Source organism: Mandrillus leucophaeus, unplaced genomic scaffold, assembly GCF_000951045.1.
Source record: "Mandrillus leucophaeus isolate KB7577 unplaced genomic scaffold, Mleu.le_1.0 Scaffold762, whole genome shotgun sequence".
Taxonomy (NCBI): domain Eukaryota; kingdom Metazoa; phylum Chordata; class Mammalia; order Primates; family Cercopithecidae; genus Mandrillus; species Mandrillus leucophaeus.
Window position 1 is genome coordinate 1,351,280 of NW_012108275.1, and position 13,117 is coordinate 1,364,396.

The 13,117-nt window shown below is 36.8% G+C and overlaps 1 protein-coding gene across 2 annotated transcripts in view; it reads left to right on the plus strand.

The window, feature by feature from the left end:
* The window catches only part of SCFD2 (sec1 family domain containing 2), a 510,554-nt gene that overhangs the window by 66,909 nt on the left and 430,528 nt on the right, over positions 1–13,117 (plus strand). For both annotated transcript variants that reach the window (XM_011966517.1, XM_011966518.1), the window contains exon 3: positions 4,808–4,935. In XM_011966517.1, the coding sequence (XP_011821907.1) occupies positions 4,808–4,935 (128 nt within the window). The remainder of the gene's footprint in view (positions 1–4,807; positions 4,936–13,117) is intronic.

A 13,117-nucleotide genomic window follows, 5' to 3' on the forward strand; every position in this document is an offset into this window, starting at 1 on the left:
CACAGTTTTGATTTGTTTGAAGCTGTAATGTTTTTCTCAGGAATATTATAAATTTTTCTTTAGGTGCTTTTAAAAACTGAAAATAGATGTTTCATCTGTCTGTATTGGGTTAGGTAGAGTCCTGCTGAGGATATAAAGTTGATTAATATTACCTCTAATGTTTTCTTCTGACCCAAGAGTTGTACAACCATTTAATAAGCCAGTCTGGAAATAGAATAGAGACTCTGAACTCCTTGTAAAGGTAATAATTGTAGCTTTAAAAGGTCCTACAGAATTTTACAATAATTAAATTGAAGAGATAAGCTGAAACAAAAATCATTGCTTAAAAATCTTTGTAAGAAAAATGCTTCCTATAGCTGTCAGTTTTGAAGTAAGCTATAGTAAACTTCTTAATTTTATTCCTGAAAAATAAAAATTCTTTATATCAACTTGTCATCTACAGGAGATTGCTTGAGTTGGAGTTTTCAGTGTGTATGAATTCTACATTATTGTTGACCTTTTCATATTAGAAAATGAAGCTGCTGACAGTGATTGTACATATATGTACACAAGTCGGGGGGAAGACTACTGCAGTTCTACAAAAGGCTTCCTTCTATATCTTACAAGAAAATTCTGCCCTTTGATTTTTCTTTATTACTGCTGCTACTGCTGCTACGACTGCTGTAGTACTTATGTGCCAGGATTTGTTCTAGGTGCTTTAGATGTATTAGCCCATTTGATTCATATAACAGCTTACTGAATATGTACTATTACCATCCCCCTTTAAGAGAGGAGAAAACATGTACAGAGAGAAGAAGTCCTCTTAGGGACATAGAGCTAATAAGTGGCAAAATGGCACCTTGTGTTGTTTGGTCCAGAACCTATGCCCCTGCCACTCTGCAGTCTTGCCTACTACTAATCTACCACATTGGCCATTGTATATAGTCCTCTCTTTTTTGCTTATTTCCCCAGTAGGAAAACAGAAAGTTTTACACAGTTGGAGATGATAAAGAATTACATACAATCCGCTATTGCAATTACAGTGTGGATTTCAATTAACTTTTCTTGACATAAAATTTAATATCAGGAATTGATTTCATGTGAAAATTCAGTTATATGAAATGTTGCTTATTGGATCAATGAGCATATTAGAGATAGGCAGTGACTTAACTCCCATGCTCAACTCAGATGCTGATATAGGTGTACATGTGTGAATTACCACATTGCAGTAATAGAATGACTTGGTGAAGAAGTGGGTGCAGGAGATAAAAGAGATACCAGTAAGTATGACTTTGACCTTCAGTGCCAATTATTCAGAGAACCTTATTTAACTTGTAAATGTTCCCTTGATAAACTTAAAATGACCATGTGTAATGTGAAGTTAGTATTATGTGTTTAGAAAACTGTTTAGGACAGGAAGTAGGTATTAGGAACTCTCACATATTTCTAGACTTTCAGATTTTTTTTTTTTTTTTTTTTTTGAGACAGAGTCTTGTTCTGTTGCCCGAGCTGGAGTGCAGTGGCGTGATCTTGGCTCACTGCAACCTCCACCTCCCGGGTTCAAACGATTCTACTGCCTCAACCTCCTGAGTAGCTGGGATTACAGGCAAACACCACCACGCCCAGTTAATTTTTGAATTTTATTAGGGGTGAGATTTTTCCATGTTGATCAGGCTGGTTTTGAACTCCTGACTTTGTGATCTGCCTGCCTTGGCCTCTCAAAGTGCTGGAATTACAGGTGTGAACTACCATGCCCAGCCCAGAATTGTTTATTGGCAAAACAATTTTCAAGAAAACATGACCTGAGTATGCATCACTGTTAGAGATCATGGAAACTATGTATTTTTTCTAAAATGTTTTAATAGACAAGAGCCAGATGGTACAAGCTTCAAGTGACTTTAGTACATCTGTACTAATCAAAATTGTATGAATAAGCATACTCAGTGTAATTAAGTAAGTGAATTCATCCAATATATCACAAACTCTTGAACATAGTGAATTAAAGACCATGGATATAAGACAATACCACTTATAACTACAGTAATACTAGTAACAACTACAACCACCACCACACAACTTACATTTATTGTGAATCAGGAAAGTGCTTTAAATGAATTATATTATTTAATCCTACAACAACCCTGTGAATTCACTATTATAACTTCCAACTCCACAGATAAGAAAAAGAGAGCATTAATTATGTGCACAGTTACACAATTAACAAGTATCACTTACTTCAATATTTACTGAGTATACCCACCAGAGATCTGTACTGTTCTAGGTAGTGAAGAATTAAAAATGAGTAAAACAAAGTCCCTGCCTTCATAGAAGGACCCCACCTTTTATGAGAGAGACAGACAACAAACAAATAAACATGGAAACATAATAAGTCAGCTGGTAATTAGAATTATGTAGAACAGTAAAGCCCAGTAAGTAGACAAGAGAGTGCTAGCATAAGGTACTGTGATAGGCGTTGTCACTTTTTTACGCAGGGCAGTAAGGGGAGACCTCTCTGTTAAGGTGACATTTTAGCAGATACCTGGAGGGAGAGAGATATTTGTAGGAAGAGTGTTCCTGTGCTTGGAATACAGGAGAAGAATGGTCTAGGAGGCCATGTATTTGGAGTGGGTGAGGAGAAGCATGGTTGGAGTTTGAACCCAGGTTTATCTGACTCCAGAGTCCATAAACCACTACACCAATCAGATAGGGTAACCACAACGTTACCTAACCTACTGTGATCTTAGAGACATATTAGCCAGATACATATTCTCATGGAAAAGAGGAGGGTAGTGACATTCTACTCTGAAAGTTCTGGGTTGCATTGAGGCTATGTGAGAAATCCCTGTGGTTTGTGGAGGGGTGTTTTTGAGACTAAAAGCAGAGAACAATTATGAAGCCTAAGTTTGGGAAACTGGGATTGTAGCTCCCATGCTCAGAATTCTTCCATGGTTCTTCAATTGCCTGCAGAGCTTTAGAGAAATTAAGTAACTTTCTGAAAGCCTCAGAGCAAACAGACCTGCTTTTGAATTATGATAAAGACTATATTCATAACTGCTGAGCTATGCTGTTCTTCTCAAAGTGTGAAATCAATCACATGCTCCTTGGCTTCCTGTCACCTACATATCAAAGTTGACATGACTTGGCAAGGAATGCAGAACCCCCAGAGTGTGGCTGCACCTTCTTTTATGCCCTCTTCCCACTGTCCCCTCCCCATACACCTTGGCATGCAACAGAACGGTGCTCCTCAGGGTCATGTTCCTAGGATTTTTTGCATTCTGAAATGTCCTTCTTTCTCTTATTTTGTAACCAAGATTTTATATCTTTCTTGAAGCCTTTTTTTTTTTTTTTTTTTGCCATTTTCCTTCCCAGATTGAGTTTTGACTTCTTCCCAGGCTGGTTTTAGAGCTTATATATCTTTGTACTTGCTCATCATTTCCAGTAGAAATCATTCCTTCAGTCCCTATCCTCCCAGCTAGGAATACACTTGCCTAAACACCTATGCAAGCATTGACCATGGATTTTATTACCACACTTTTAAAGTAATTTCTTTGCTTTTGTATCTGCCTTGTCTTCTAAACTATGCCATTCAAAGCTTTTTAAAAATCTATATCCCAACCAAATATAGGGCCTGGCATGTAGTTTACCTGCTTACTTAAATTAAACTTAAGAATATTAGATGCAGAGTTATAATGATGACAGATTCGATCAGATTAAAACAAGTGGAGTATGTTGAGCAGTAATATTAGTTCGTTATGGAAAAATAGATGATAATAAAAACTATTCAATGAAAGATTATAATGTGTCAGGCATTAAACTCAGTGTAAAAATATATTATTCTATTATTCAAGATCAAATTCAAACTTGGAAGATATGTCTTATTAGGTATGGCTTTAAAACTAAATTAAAGTCTTAATAGATATAACTTTAAAACTAAATTAAAATGTATTTAGTTTTTAACTATTACTAAGTGAATAGTAGGAGAGTAACTGGGGCTTTGATTGGAGGAAAAAGTCTTTATAAAGGGACAGAAGTCATCCTTGTTTCTTTGTATTCAGCTTTTAAAACATTACTACAAATGTGTATACTTGGCTACATGGCAGAGATCTTCCGGAAGGAACACTGCCCTCATTTATAATTCGGACATAGCTTGTTGGGTGAGACAGAGGGCTATTGGGGAAGTGAGCCCAGATGAGACCTTGCATATAATGCAGTGCTTCGTGCTGTTATCAACGGTTAATTGTAAAGGTTTTAGTAAGTACCATCCTTCCAACCTAAGGCCCAAAGTGGGATACTTCAGTCCATGGTTACTTAGTATAATTCCTGATTTTCATTTAGTAGGAAGTCTACTAATTAGGAAGTCTATTGAGTAATTTTTGAATGAACTGCTATTGCTGATTGCTTTGTTTCTCACACAGGTATTTAATCTCAAATTGATATAGTGCTTATAATCACTGATAAATCATTTTGAGACATGCATTTAATTTTGGCTTATATAACATTTATGTTACTCTAGTGACGTTGAGTTGCATTCCGAAAGATTTAAGTGCAAAATCTTTAAAAAAAATTTATCCATAGTTTTCCCACACTTCTCATCACACAGTACAGCTTTTCTTCCCTTTATTCACTTGATTTTATTGTTTCCTTAATTTCTCAATATTTTCTGCCAATTATGTGAATTAGGCATGCTTTAATCCTAATACTTAGAGTCTATCAGTAGGAAAGACTACATTAATGCTCAAAAATATATTTTAAAAAGTATTTTGCTCTCAATCCTTTCCAGTATCCAGTAGAAATTTAATCGGAAGCTCTTTTTGTGGTTTTCCTGCAGTGACACCACAGCCAAAGCCCTGTGGGAAGCTTTACTCAACACTAAGCACAAAGAGGCAGTGATGGAGGTTCGGAGACATCTAGTGGAAGCGGCAAGCAGAGAAAACCTGCCAATCAAGATGAGTATGGGTAAGCCTAAACCTAGGACACAGGCAGTCTCTGGGGAAGCTTATTTAAACCTTCTCTGAATTGTGGGCCAACCTAGACAACACGGAATCTAGGTTAAAGTAGTAACGACTTTTGTATACTGTTGAAAGAATAGGGAGGGAATATGTGCACACTGCCCTTGGGCTCAGCAATGACCACTTTTCTTAGATTCAGCTTTGGGAACTCCGGGAGAGTTTTTGCTTACAAAGACTGATTATTTTAGTTTCTTATACATCTATTCTAGAACTATCAAAATTGGTCTGGACTACCTCTCCTTAATTCTATTCTACCCCTACTCCCTTTTTTCCCCATTCTTCCCCTATTCCCCCACTTATGGTGAGTAAAAGTTCTCTTATTACTTTTGAATTAGTGAATGAAATGGTACTGAGAAGACAATTGAGCAGACAGACATCGTCTGGCCTAGTCCCTCACCCTTGGAGTGCTAATTGTCAAGTCACATCAGTGTTATTTCTTCTTCACCAGGGATTACATACCTAACTTTTCTATTTCTCATTTTTTTTCACATCCACCTTTGTCTTTGGTATTAGATGAATATGATTGCAATGGAATTTAAGTTTTAAGTGGCCTTTTTTCTTTTGATCAAAAAGTCAGAGAACCACAGAACTAATGTGTTGATTTTAGAAAAAAATTTGGCTTTTCATTTTTTTTTGTTTTAAGAAATATTAAATAATTTTATTGATACAGAAATATTTAAATACGGATATTGAATCTGGTTAATAGGTAGAATTTGTTTCTGGAAGCTTGTAAAATTTTATTTTTCTCTTTTAAAAATAAGATTTCTCTCTTATAATCTGTTCTTAGGTATTCAGTAAATTTTAGTACATTTTACTGGATGGGAACATTTTTCTTTGCTGAGATTCATAGCCCAAGTTCTTGATTACACATGAGGGCAAAAATCAAACTAAGTTGAAACAGAACAAAATTTGGAAGTAGCAGAATATGGATGAATCTAGGAGGAAAAATGTTACAGGGTTATAACATGAAAAAAAATATGACTTTTAGTGCATTAGGTGACTATACTTGAGGGCTTCGAGGAATATAATGATGATAAGAAAAGTGAAATAACTAACCATTATTGAGAACTTACCGTATGCTAGGTCTTTGGACTCTTTACATGTGTTATCTTATTTCATTCTTAGAGTAATTCTATGAGGCATATACTATTAGTATCTCATTTTTCAGATAAGGAAACTGAAACAGAGAAAAATAAGTTGCCCAAGGCTATATATCTGATAAGTGGTAGGACTGGAATTCAAGTCCAAGAATTTTGATGCCACATAATTGCACTTTATTTATAAAATTATTCTAATTCATATACCCAATGCCAGAAGTGGTTTTGAAGGGTGAGAGCTCTTTTAATAGTTTTGAATTAATAAATGAACTATTATACTAAAAACAATTTAGCAGACAGACATGCCCTAGCCTGGCCCCTCACCCTTAGAGTGGGTCTCAAAGTTGCTGCACTGAGACATCCTGGCATTTGACTATTAATTCTCTTTCTTTTCTTCCTCCTTTTTTCCTTCCTTCTCTCCCTCCATCTCCCATCCCCCTCTCTCCTTTCCTTTCCATAGCCCTAGGTACACATTAGTAACAAGTATATTGACCTTATTGAGTGTCTTATTCTTAAGTATGTTGAAACAAGAACTAATTAATATTGTGAATTGACTGGATGCGGTGGCTCATGCCTGTAATCCCAGCACTTTGGGATGCCAAGGCGGGCGGATCACGAGGTCAAGAGATTGAGACGATCCTGGCCAACATGATGAAACCCTGTCTCTACTAAAAATACAAAAATTAGCTGGGAATGGTGGCGCTTAGTCCCAGCTACTCAGGAGGCTGAGGCAGGAGAATCACTTGAACCTGGAAGGCAGAGGTTGCATTAAGCTGAGATTGCACCACTGCACTCCAGCCTGGCAACAGAGGAAAAAAAAAAAATTGTGAATCAAGGAAAGTAGGAATGCACAAAGGGTCTTGATGTTAAGGTTAATTTATATGTGTTTCAGAGATACAACATTATGATACTATTACAGAGCATAAATCTATTTTTATTGCTCAATTCAGGACTCTTGAAAGAGCAATAAACTACTTTTCTAAAGGGCTGTATCTTTGAAAAATAATCAGAGCCAGAAATTTTTAAAAAGGCCAGGTAATCCCATAAGGAATTCACATTTAAATGTTTGAGTTTTCTGTCAACCAAAAAAAAAGATTTTTTTTGAAGATAGAATTGTTTGCTTCATCCCACAACTCTAGATAGGGGTTGGGGTGGGAGTGGGAGGAAGAAAGAAGGGAAAAAGCAGAGGATTGTTAGCAAACTTCTGTTGTAAGAAGGACCAAAAAGATTGATTCAAAGCATACTCTATCCGTGTGCTAACTGCTCTTTAGTAACAGATAGCACAGTATGGTTGCCCATTTTTGCTTCATATCCCTAGCCAGAATTTCTTGTGTCTCATTTTCATATGTAAATAGATTCATAACTATGAACAGTAAGGAAAAAACTAGAACTTGTAAACATAACAAAACATTGACTTTTGAAAACTGCCTATCATATAGCTTATCATATAGTGTTTAAAACTATAAAATATATTTTAAACTATGCACAATTCTCCCATCTTTGCTGTAGTTTCTACTGAAGTATAAGTTTTTCTGACTGTGATAAAGGCTTCTAGTATTTTTGAGATGTTAAACAGATTTTAATTATAGACTCAGGATTCTCTTGTATTTAAATTTATGGGGAGGGATCCCATGATTGAAACCTCAGATCTTAAATATAAAATTTCTCAGTACAAGGTAAATTCATGTTAAAACACTATGAGCACCAAGAGAAATAAACATCATCCACTTAAAGGAAAAATGTTTAATTGCTAAAAGACAGAAAAAAATTCATTTTATCATTGCACATATAAACATGTCATCTTTCTGAGAGCTTGTTATTAAATTGTCAGTTAACTAAATAGATATGTTCCAGAAAAGTGACTTTTAAAACATTGAAATGGAATTGTATTTTTCCCACTGGCTTCCATAATGAAAAATGTACTCTGAAAGTAACAAAACAAACAGACCATAAGAAATCCATTTGTTTAAGTCTAAAATGGCTACTCACAGAAGAAATGAGTAGATGATGTCCATCTCAAACTCTGGTACATTTTACGGAGAATCTTTCACTGGAATATGATTGTGGTTGAGGAACTTCATGTATTTGTCCTATAGTTCTCTACAAAGTGGACATATTCCCCAGTGTTTAATGGGTGGCAGAAGTATTCTATTATATTAGAGCTGAAGTGAAACAGATATCTTTATGATACTGTCTTTTCTTTGTAGCCAGAGTTCTTGAAAGAGTGTTCTATAGTTGATGCCTCTGTTTCTTTATTATTTTCTTACTAATGTAGTGTAGTCTGGCTCATGACACTTTTTTACTGGAAAGTCTCCCAGACCACTGAATATAAGTACATTTTTACCAGTCACCATCCTTCTCGACTTCTTTGCAGTATTCACTACTAGACTTTGCCACTTTCTGTTATGTCTCTCTGTGTTTTCTGTGACTTTAGCCTCTTCTGATTGTGATGGAGTACAAAGTCAATTATATCTGAGGGTGAATCACAGTTCTGCCACTTATTAGCCAAACTTCAATTCCTCTGTCCATAAAATGGGGGAAATAGCTATTTTCTGGAATTTTAAAGGAGAATAAAAGCTCTGAGTAGAGTGAAGTTATGACTATCAAGCAAACTGGAATAAGTAAGCTATAGTTACAGTCTCTGTCTATGGGAAAATCTACACGGGAAACTAAATTATAAGAAGGTTGTTTGGTGAGAGTGAAAGCAAAGCAAACAGATCAAGTTAGATGATTTCCCCTTTCTTTCTCGGAAATGTACTCATTCATTCTTTCCACTTCACTCATCTTTTTCTAGGCTTTATGCTAAATATCTCCCTTCTGATAAACCTGTCTTTTTTTAAGCAGAATTCTAAATAGCTTTTCCATGTTCGGCCTCGTTATAATTCCATTGCATGCCCTCTTTCCTGACTCTGTTCATTCCTCCTTGACTCCTCCCTGCGCCGCCAACATCCCCTTGACTGTATTTGGGATTCCTAGTCCTCTGTGGTCACACTTTTATGGAAAAAATCTTTAGAGTTACATTTATAGATGATAATCTGATCCATTAGAGTGTGATACTTCTCAATTGCTCTCCTAGTTCTGGGACATCTTAGTGTCAGTCCTATAAACTCACCACCGTTGTCTCTTTTCCAAATTAAATATGATGAGTTCTTTTAACCATTTGGGAAAAGACAAGCCTTTCCCACCTTTTACTTCTAGTTTTAAGTCACTGGCAGAGCTCTAGTTTGTTAACATCCCTCCTAAAATGTGAATCCAGAACTGAACAAAGATGTTGTCTTGTTTTTCCCCTATTTTGAACACTTCACTGTGCTTCTCTTCTTTTTTTTTTTTTTTTTTTTATTTTTATTTTTAGACGAAGTCCCAGACTGGAGTGCAGTGGCATGATCTCAGCTCACTGCAACCTCCGCCTCCTGGGTTCAAGCGATTCTCCTGCCTCAGCCTTCCGAGTAGCTGGGATTATGGGCCCACGCCACAATGCCCACCTAACTTTTGTGTTTTTATTTAGATGGGGTTTCACCATGTTGGCCAGGCTGTTCTCGAACTCATGATCCGCCCGCCTCGGCCTCCCAAAGTGCTGGGATTATAGGCGTGAGCCACCGTGCCTGGCCTTTGCTTCTCTTAATAAAGCCCCAGATAAGATTTGTGATTTTTGTTTTCCACCAATTCCACACACTTTCATTTCTGAATTTCAACATTTAGCAGTATTGACTTTGAAAAACAGCAATACATCAAAATACTTTAAAATTTTATTTGATATGTGTTTTTTAAAAACAGCAGTGAAGTGTTCTACTTCCTGTTTTTGATACTTGAGTTCATCCAGTTCTGGCTGAATAACAGCTGTGTTTTGATCACATTTATATTTTTTGCCTTCACGGGAAAAATTTTCTCTGAAATTTAGAGGAGCATGTGTGCATGTAAATCTCTTTGGGGTGTGTGTGTGTGTGTGTGTGTGTGTGTGTGTGAGAGAGAGAGAGAGAGAGAGAGAGAGAGAGAGAGAGAGGGGCCAGGGAGAAAGAGTGAGAAATGGGTGGGCAGATGGGGAGATTGCCCAGCTTTGCAAAAAGGATAAGTTAAAACCTAGTAAGACTAACATACCATGTGATATATGGTCACTTATAAAAGATGAGAACATCTGACTGCCTCATAAGAGATGTATACTGATTATTTACTCACACACATCTTTGTTTTCATATGTTAGTTGATATCACAATTTGGAGAATGGGGAATGGAATTAACTTTTATTGAATAGCTACTTTGTTTCAGGTACTATAACAGAAGATTTGCATAGTTTGTTTCATTTAATGCTCCCAATAGTATAAATTTGGTAATTTTTTAAAACTCCCATTTCACAGACAAGGAAAACTGAGACCACAAAGGTGAGGTTTATTTTCCAGGATTACTGTGCCAATTGTTAAATTCCGCCTCTCAGATCTAAACTCCCACTTCGTGATGCTGGGACTGGGACTTTCAGACTACACTTCAGCTTGGCCAGCTGGATACCTGTCAGGCTATGCTAATAAGTGGAACTAGAGGGAAATTGCAAGCCTAGAGGGGAAGAAGCAGCTTTCTTCCTTTCTGCTTTCTGTGGACTTTCTTTCTGCTTGTGAGTGTCTTGCCAACAATATATTCCTTCACCACAGCAGTGGCAAGTTTTTCCTGTGGTAGCAGCTGAATCCAGTGTACAGTTCTTCTAACACCTGAAGAACTAGCTTCAGGGCACCCTCTCCTCAGAGGTACCACCCCAGCCAAGTAGTGCTCCATTGTCAGAGGTTTGCATTTCAGTCCCTACGTTTGTAAGTTTTAATAATTTCAATCTCCTGCTTCTGTTTCCTCCACACTGGTGGTGGTAGCTACCTTCGTGTAGTTGCTACCTCCCTGGTACCTTGGAGGTCTCTTTTTATCCTTTCAATTACCCAGTTAACAGTTCTGTATGTTAAGTTTTCTCTGTTCATGTCGCTGGTGTGTTTAATGTCTTCTGACTGGGTCCTGACTGATGGGTTACATAGCAAGTAAGCCAGAATACAAAGCTGGATCTGTCTGACTTCTATTATCAGGCCTCTTTTTAGAGACAGGAATCAAACAACTGTCTCTGTTTGGGATTGGGGGAGGTAGCATCTACAGAGCTACAAGCTCAGATATGATTATGCCATGCCCCTGTTTAAAACCCTTTGGTGGGTCCCCATTGCCTCAGGATAGTATCCAAATGTCTAAGCATGCTATTTATAAAGATGGTTCTGCCTTCTAGCCTCATGCTTCACTCACCTATTCTCATTGCTTTCCCTCTCTATTACCTATTTTCCTACATGAACTTTTGCAGATCCAGGTGTTTGTTGTCTGTCTGAAATACTGTCATTTGGTTGTTCTTCCAGATCACTCTCCACCCCTCTATATCTGTGCCTCTGGAGACTGACCTTCATGGACTGTGCCTCTCATTTGAGTTTGGCCTATGAAAGGCATAGGCAGGAGATTTAGAGGGTCAGAGGAAAGTATAGTTAGGATATTGTTTGCCTGGCTTCTTCCTGCCCAGATGCAGTTGGCGTGCCATCTTTTTCCCACCAAGACCTTGACTAATATAACCTGTCACCTTCCAATACACTCATTCGCACACAAAAATGCACATCTTTCCTGTCAAAACCCATCTGATTCTTCTTGACTAAATACAGATGTCACTTTCTCTGTGGAACCACGTCTGATTCCCTGCTTTTCACTCCCTCAGCACGCTGAATTAATTGCTCCGGCTTCTAAGGACACACAGCTCTTTTTCTGGATGCCTTTTTAGCACTTACAATGATGTGATATAGTTAAGTTTGTGTGGATCAAAAACCGTGCTAGACAGTGTACATGTCATGTCCTTCATTGGCCATTGGCTTGGTACATGGTGGGTGGCTTAGTGCTTGCAGTTTGAATGAATGGATTGCCTGATGAGTTTGGGTGAGTAACAGAGAGACAATGAGTATTTCTATTTTCAATAGAAAGAGGCAGAAATAGTTTTCATTGAATTAATAATTAATAATTATTATTTCTATTTACAAATTTCCTTTCTCATACTTATTGTTCCTTTTGATGTCTCTCTAGCATCTGATTACGTCTTCTTTCTTGGGTTCTTTTCCCTTTGTCTTCATATCACTCTGCTCTTCTGATCTCTCCCTCTTTCTGATAATTGTTTTATGCCTTGTGTTATTTCTAGTTTCCTAGAAGGATGTAGATATCTTTGTATCTCCTGTTGTGCCTTGCACATAGATGCTACTTAATGACTGCCACCAATGTTAGAGCCTTATTCTACTCTACTCTCCACTCCAAAATAAATAAATACATAAAAGCCCATTTCCTATCATTCAGTATCCTGGGCTTTCCAGTTCTCTCCCAACATTTTCTCTATCATAGCTCTCATCTCTTTGTTTGTACTATTATTATATCACAGCAATTACCACCAGAGTCAGAGTAGTTGGGGCTGAGAACTCTTACCTATGCTTCTTAGTAGTCTTTGCACCTAACACAGGAACTTGAACTTACTGTATACCCAAGAAATGTTTATGGAATTAATAAATAAATTCTTGAATTAATAGTGTCAGTTGGTATTTGTTACATATTTCTTTAATGAATTGCTTTTCTATCACTCTCCTGTGGAATCCAAAAGTAACACTGATTTAGAACATCAGTTCTCAAACTTCTTGGTCTTAGAACCCGTTTACAGTCTTAAAAACCCAAGGAGTTCCTCAATAATTTTTGTTTATATGGATTACATCCATTGATACACGTGAGCTAGATGAACGGTTAGATGGATAGATAGAAAACAAGACATTAGAAAAGAAAGCAAGGGGTATTTGAAAATATTTGTTAATTCATATTGAGATAATAATAAACCCATTATATGTTAACAAAAGTAACATTTTTACAAAAAATAACGAAACTATATTTTCTATTTATTTATTTATTTATTTATTTTTATTATTATACTTTAAGTTCTAGGGTACATGTGCATAACGTGCAGGTTTGTTACATATGTATACTTGTGCCATGTTGGTGTGCTGC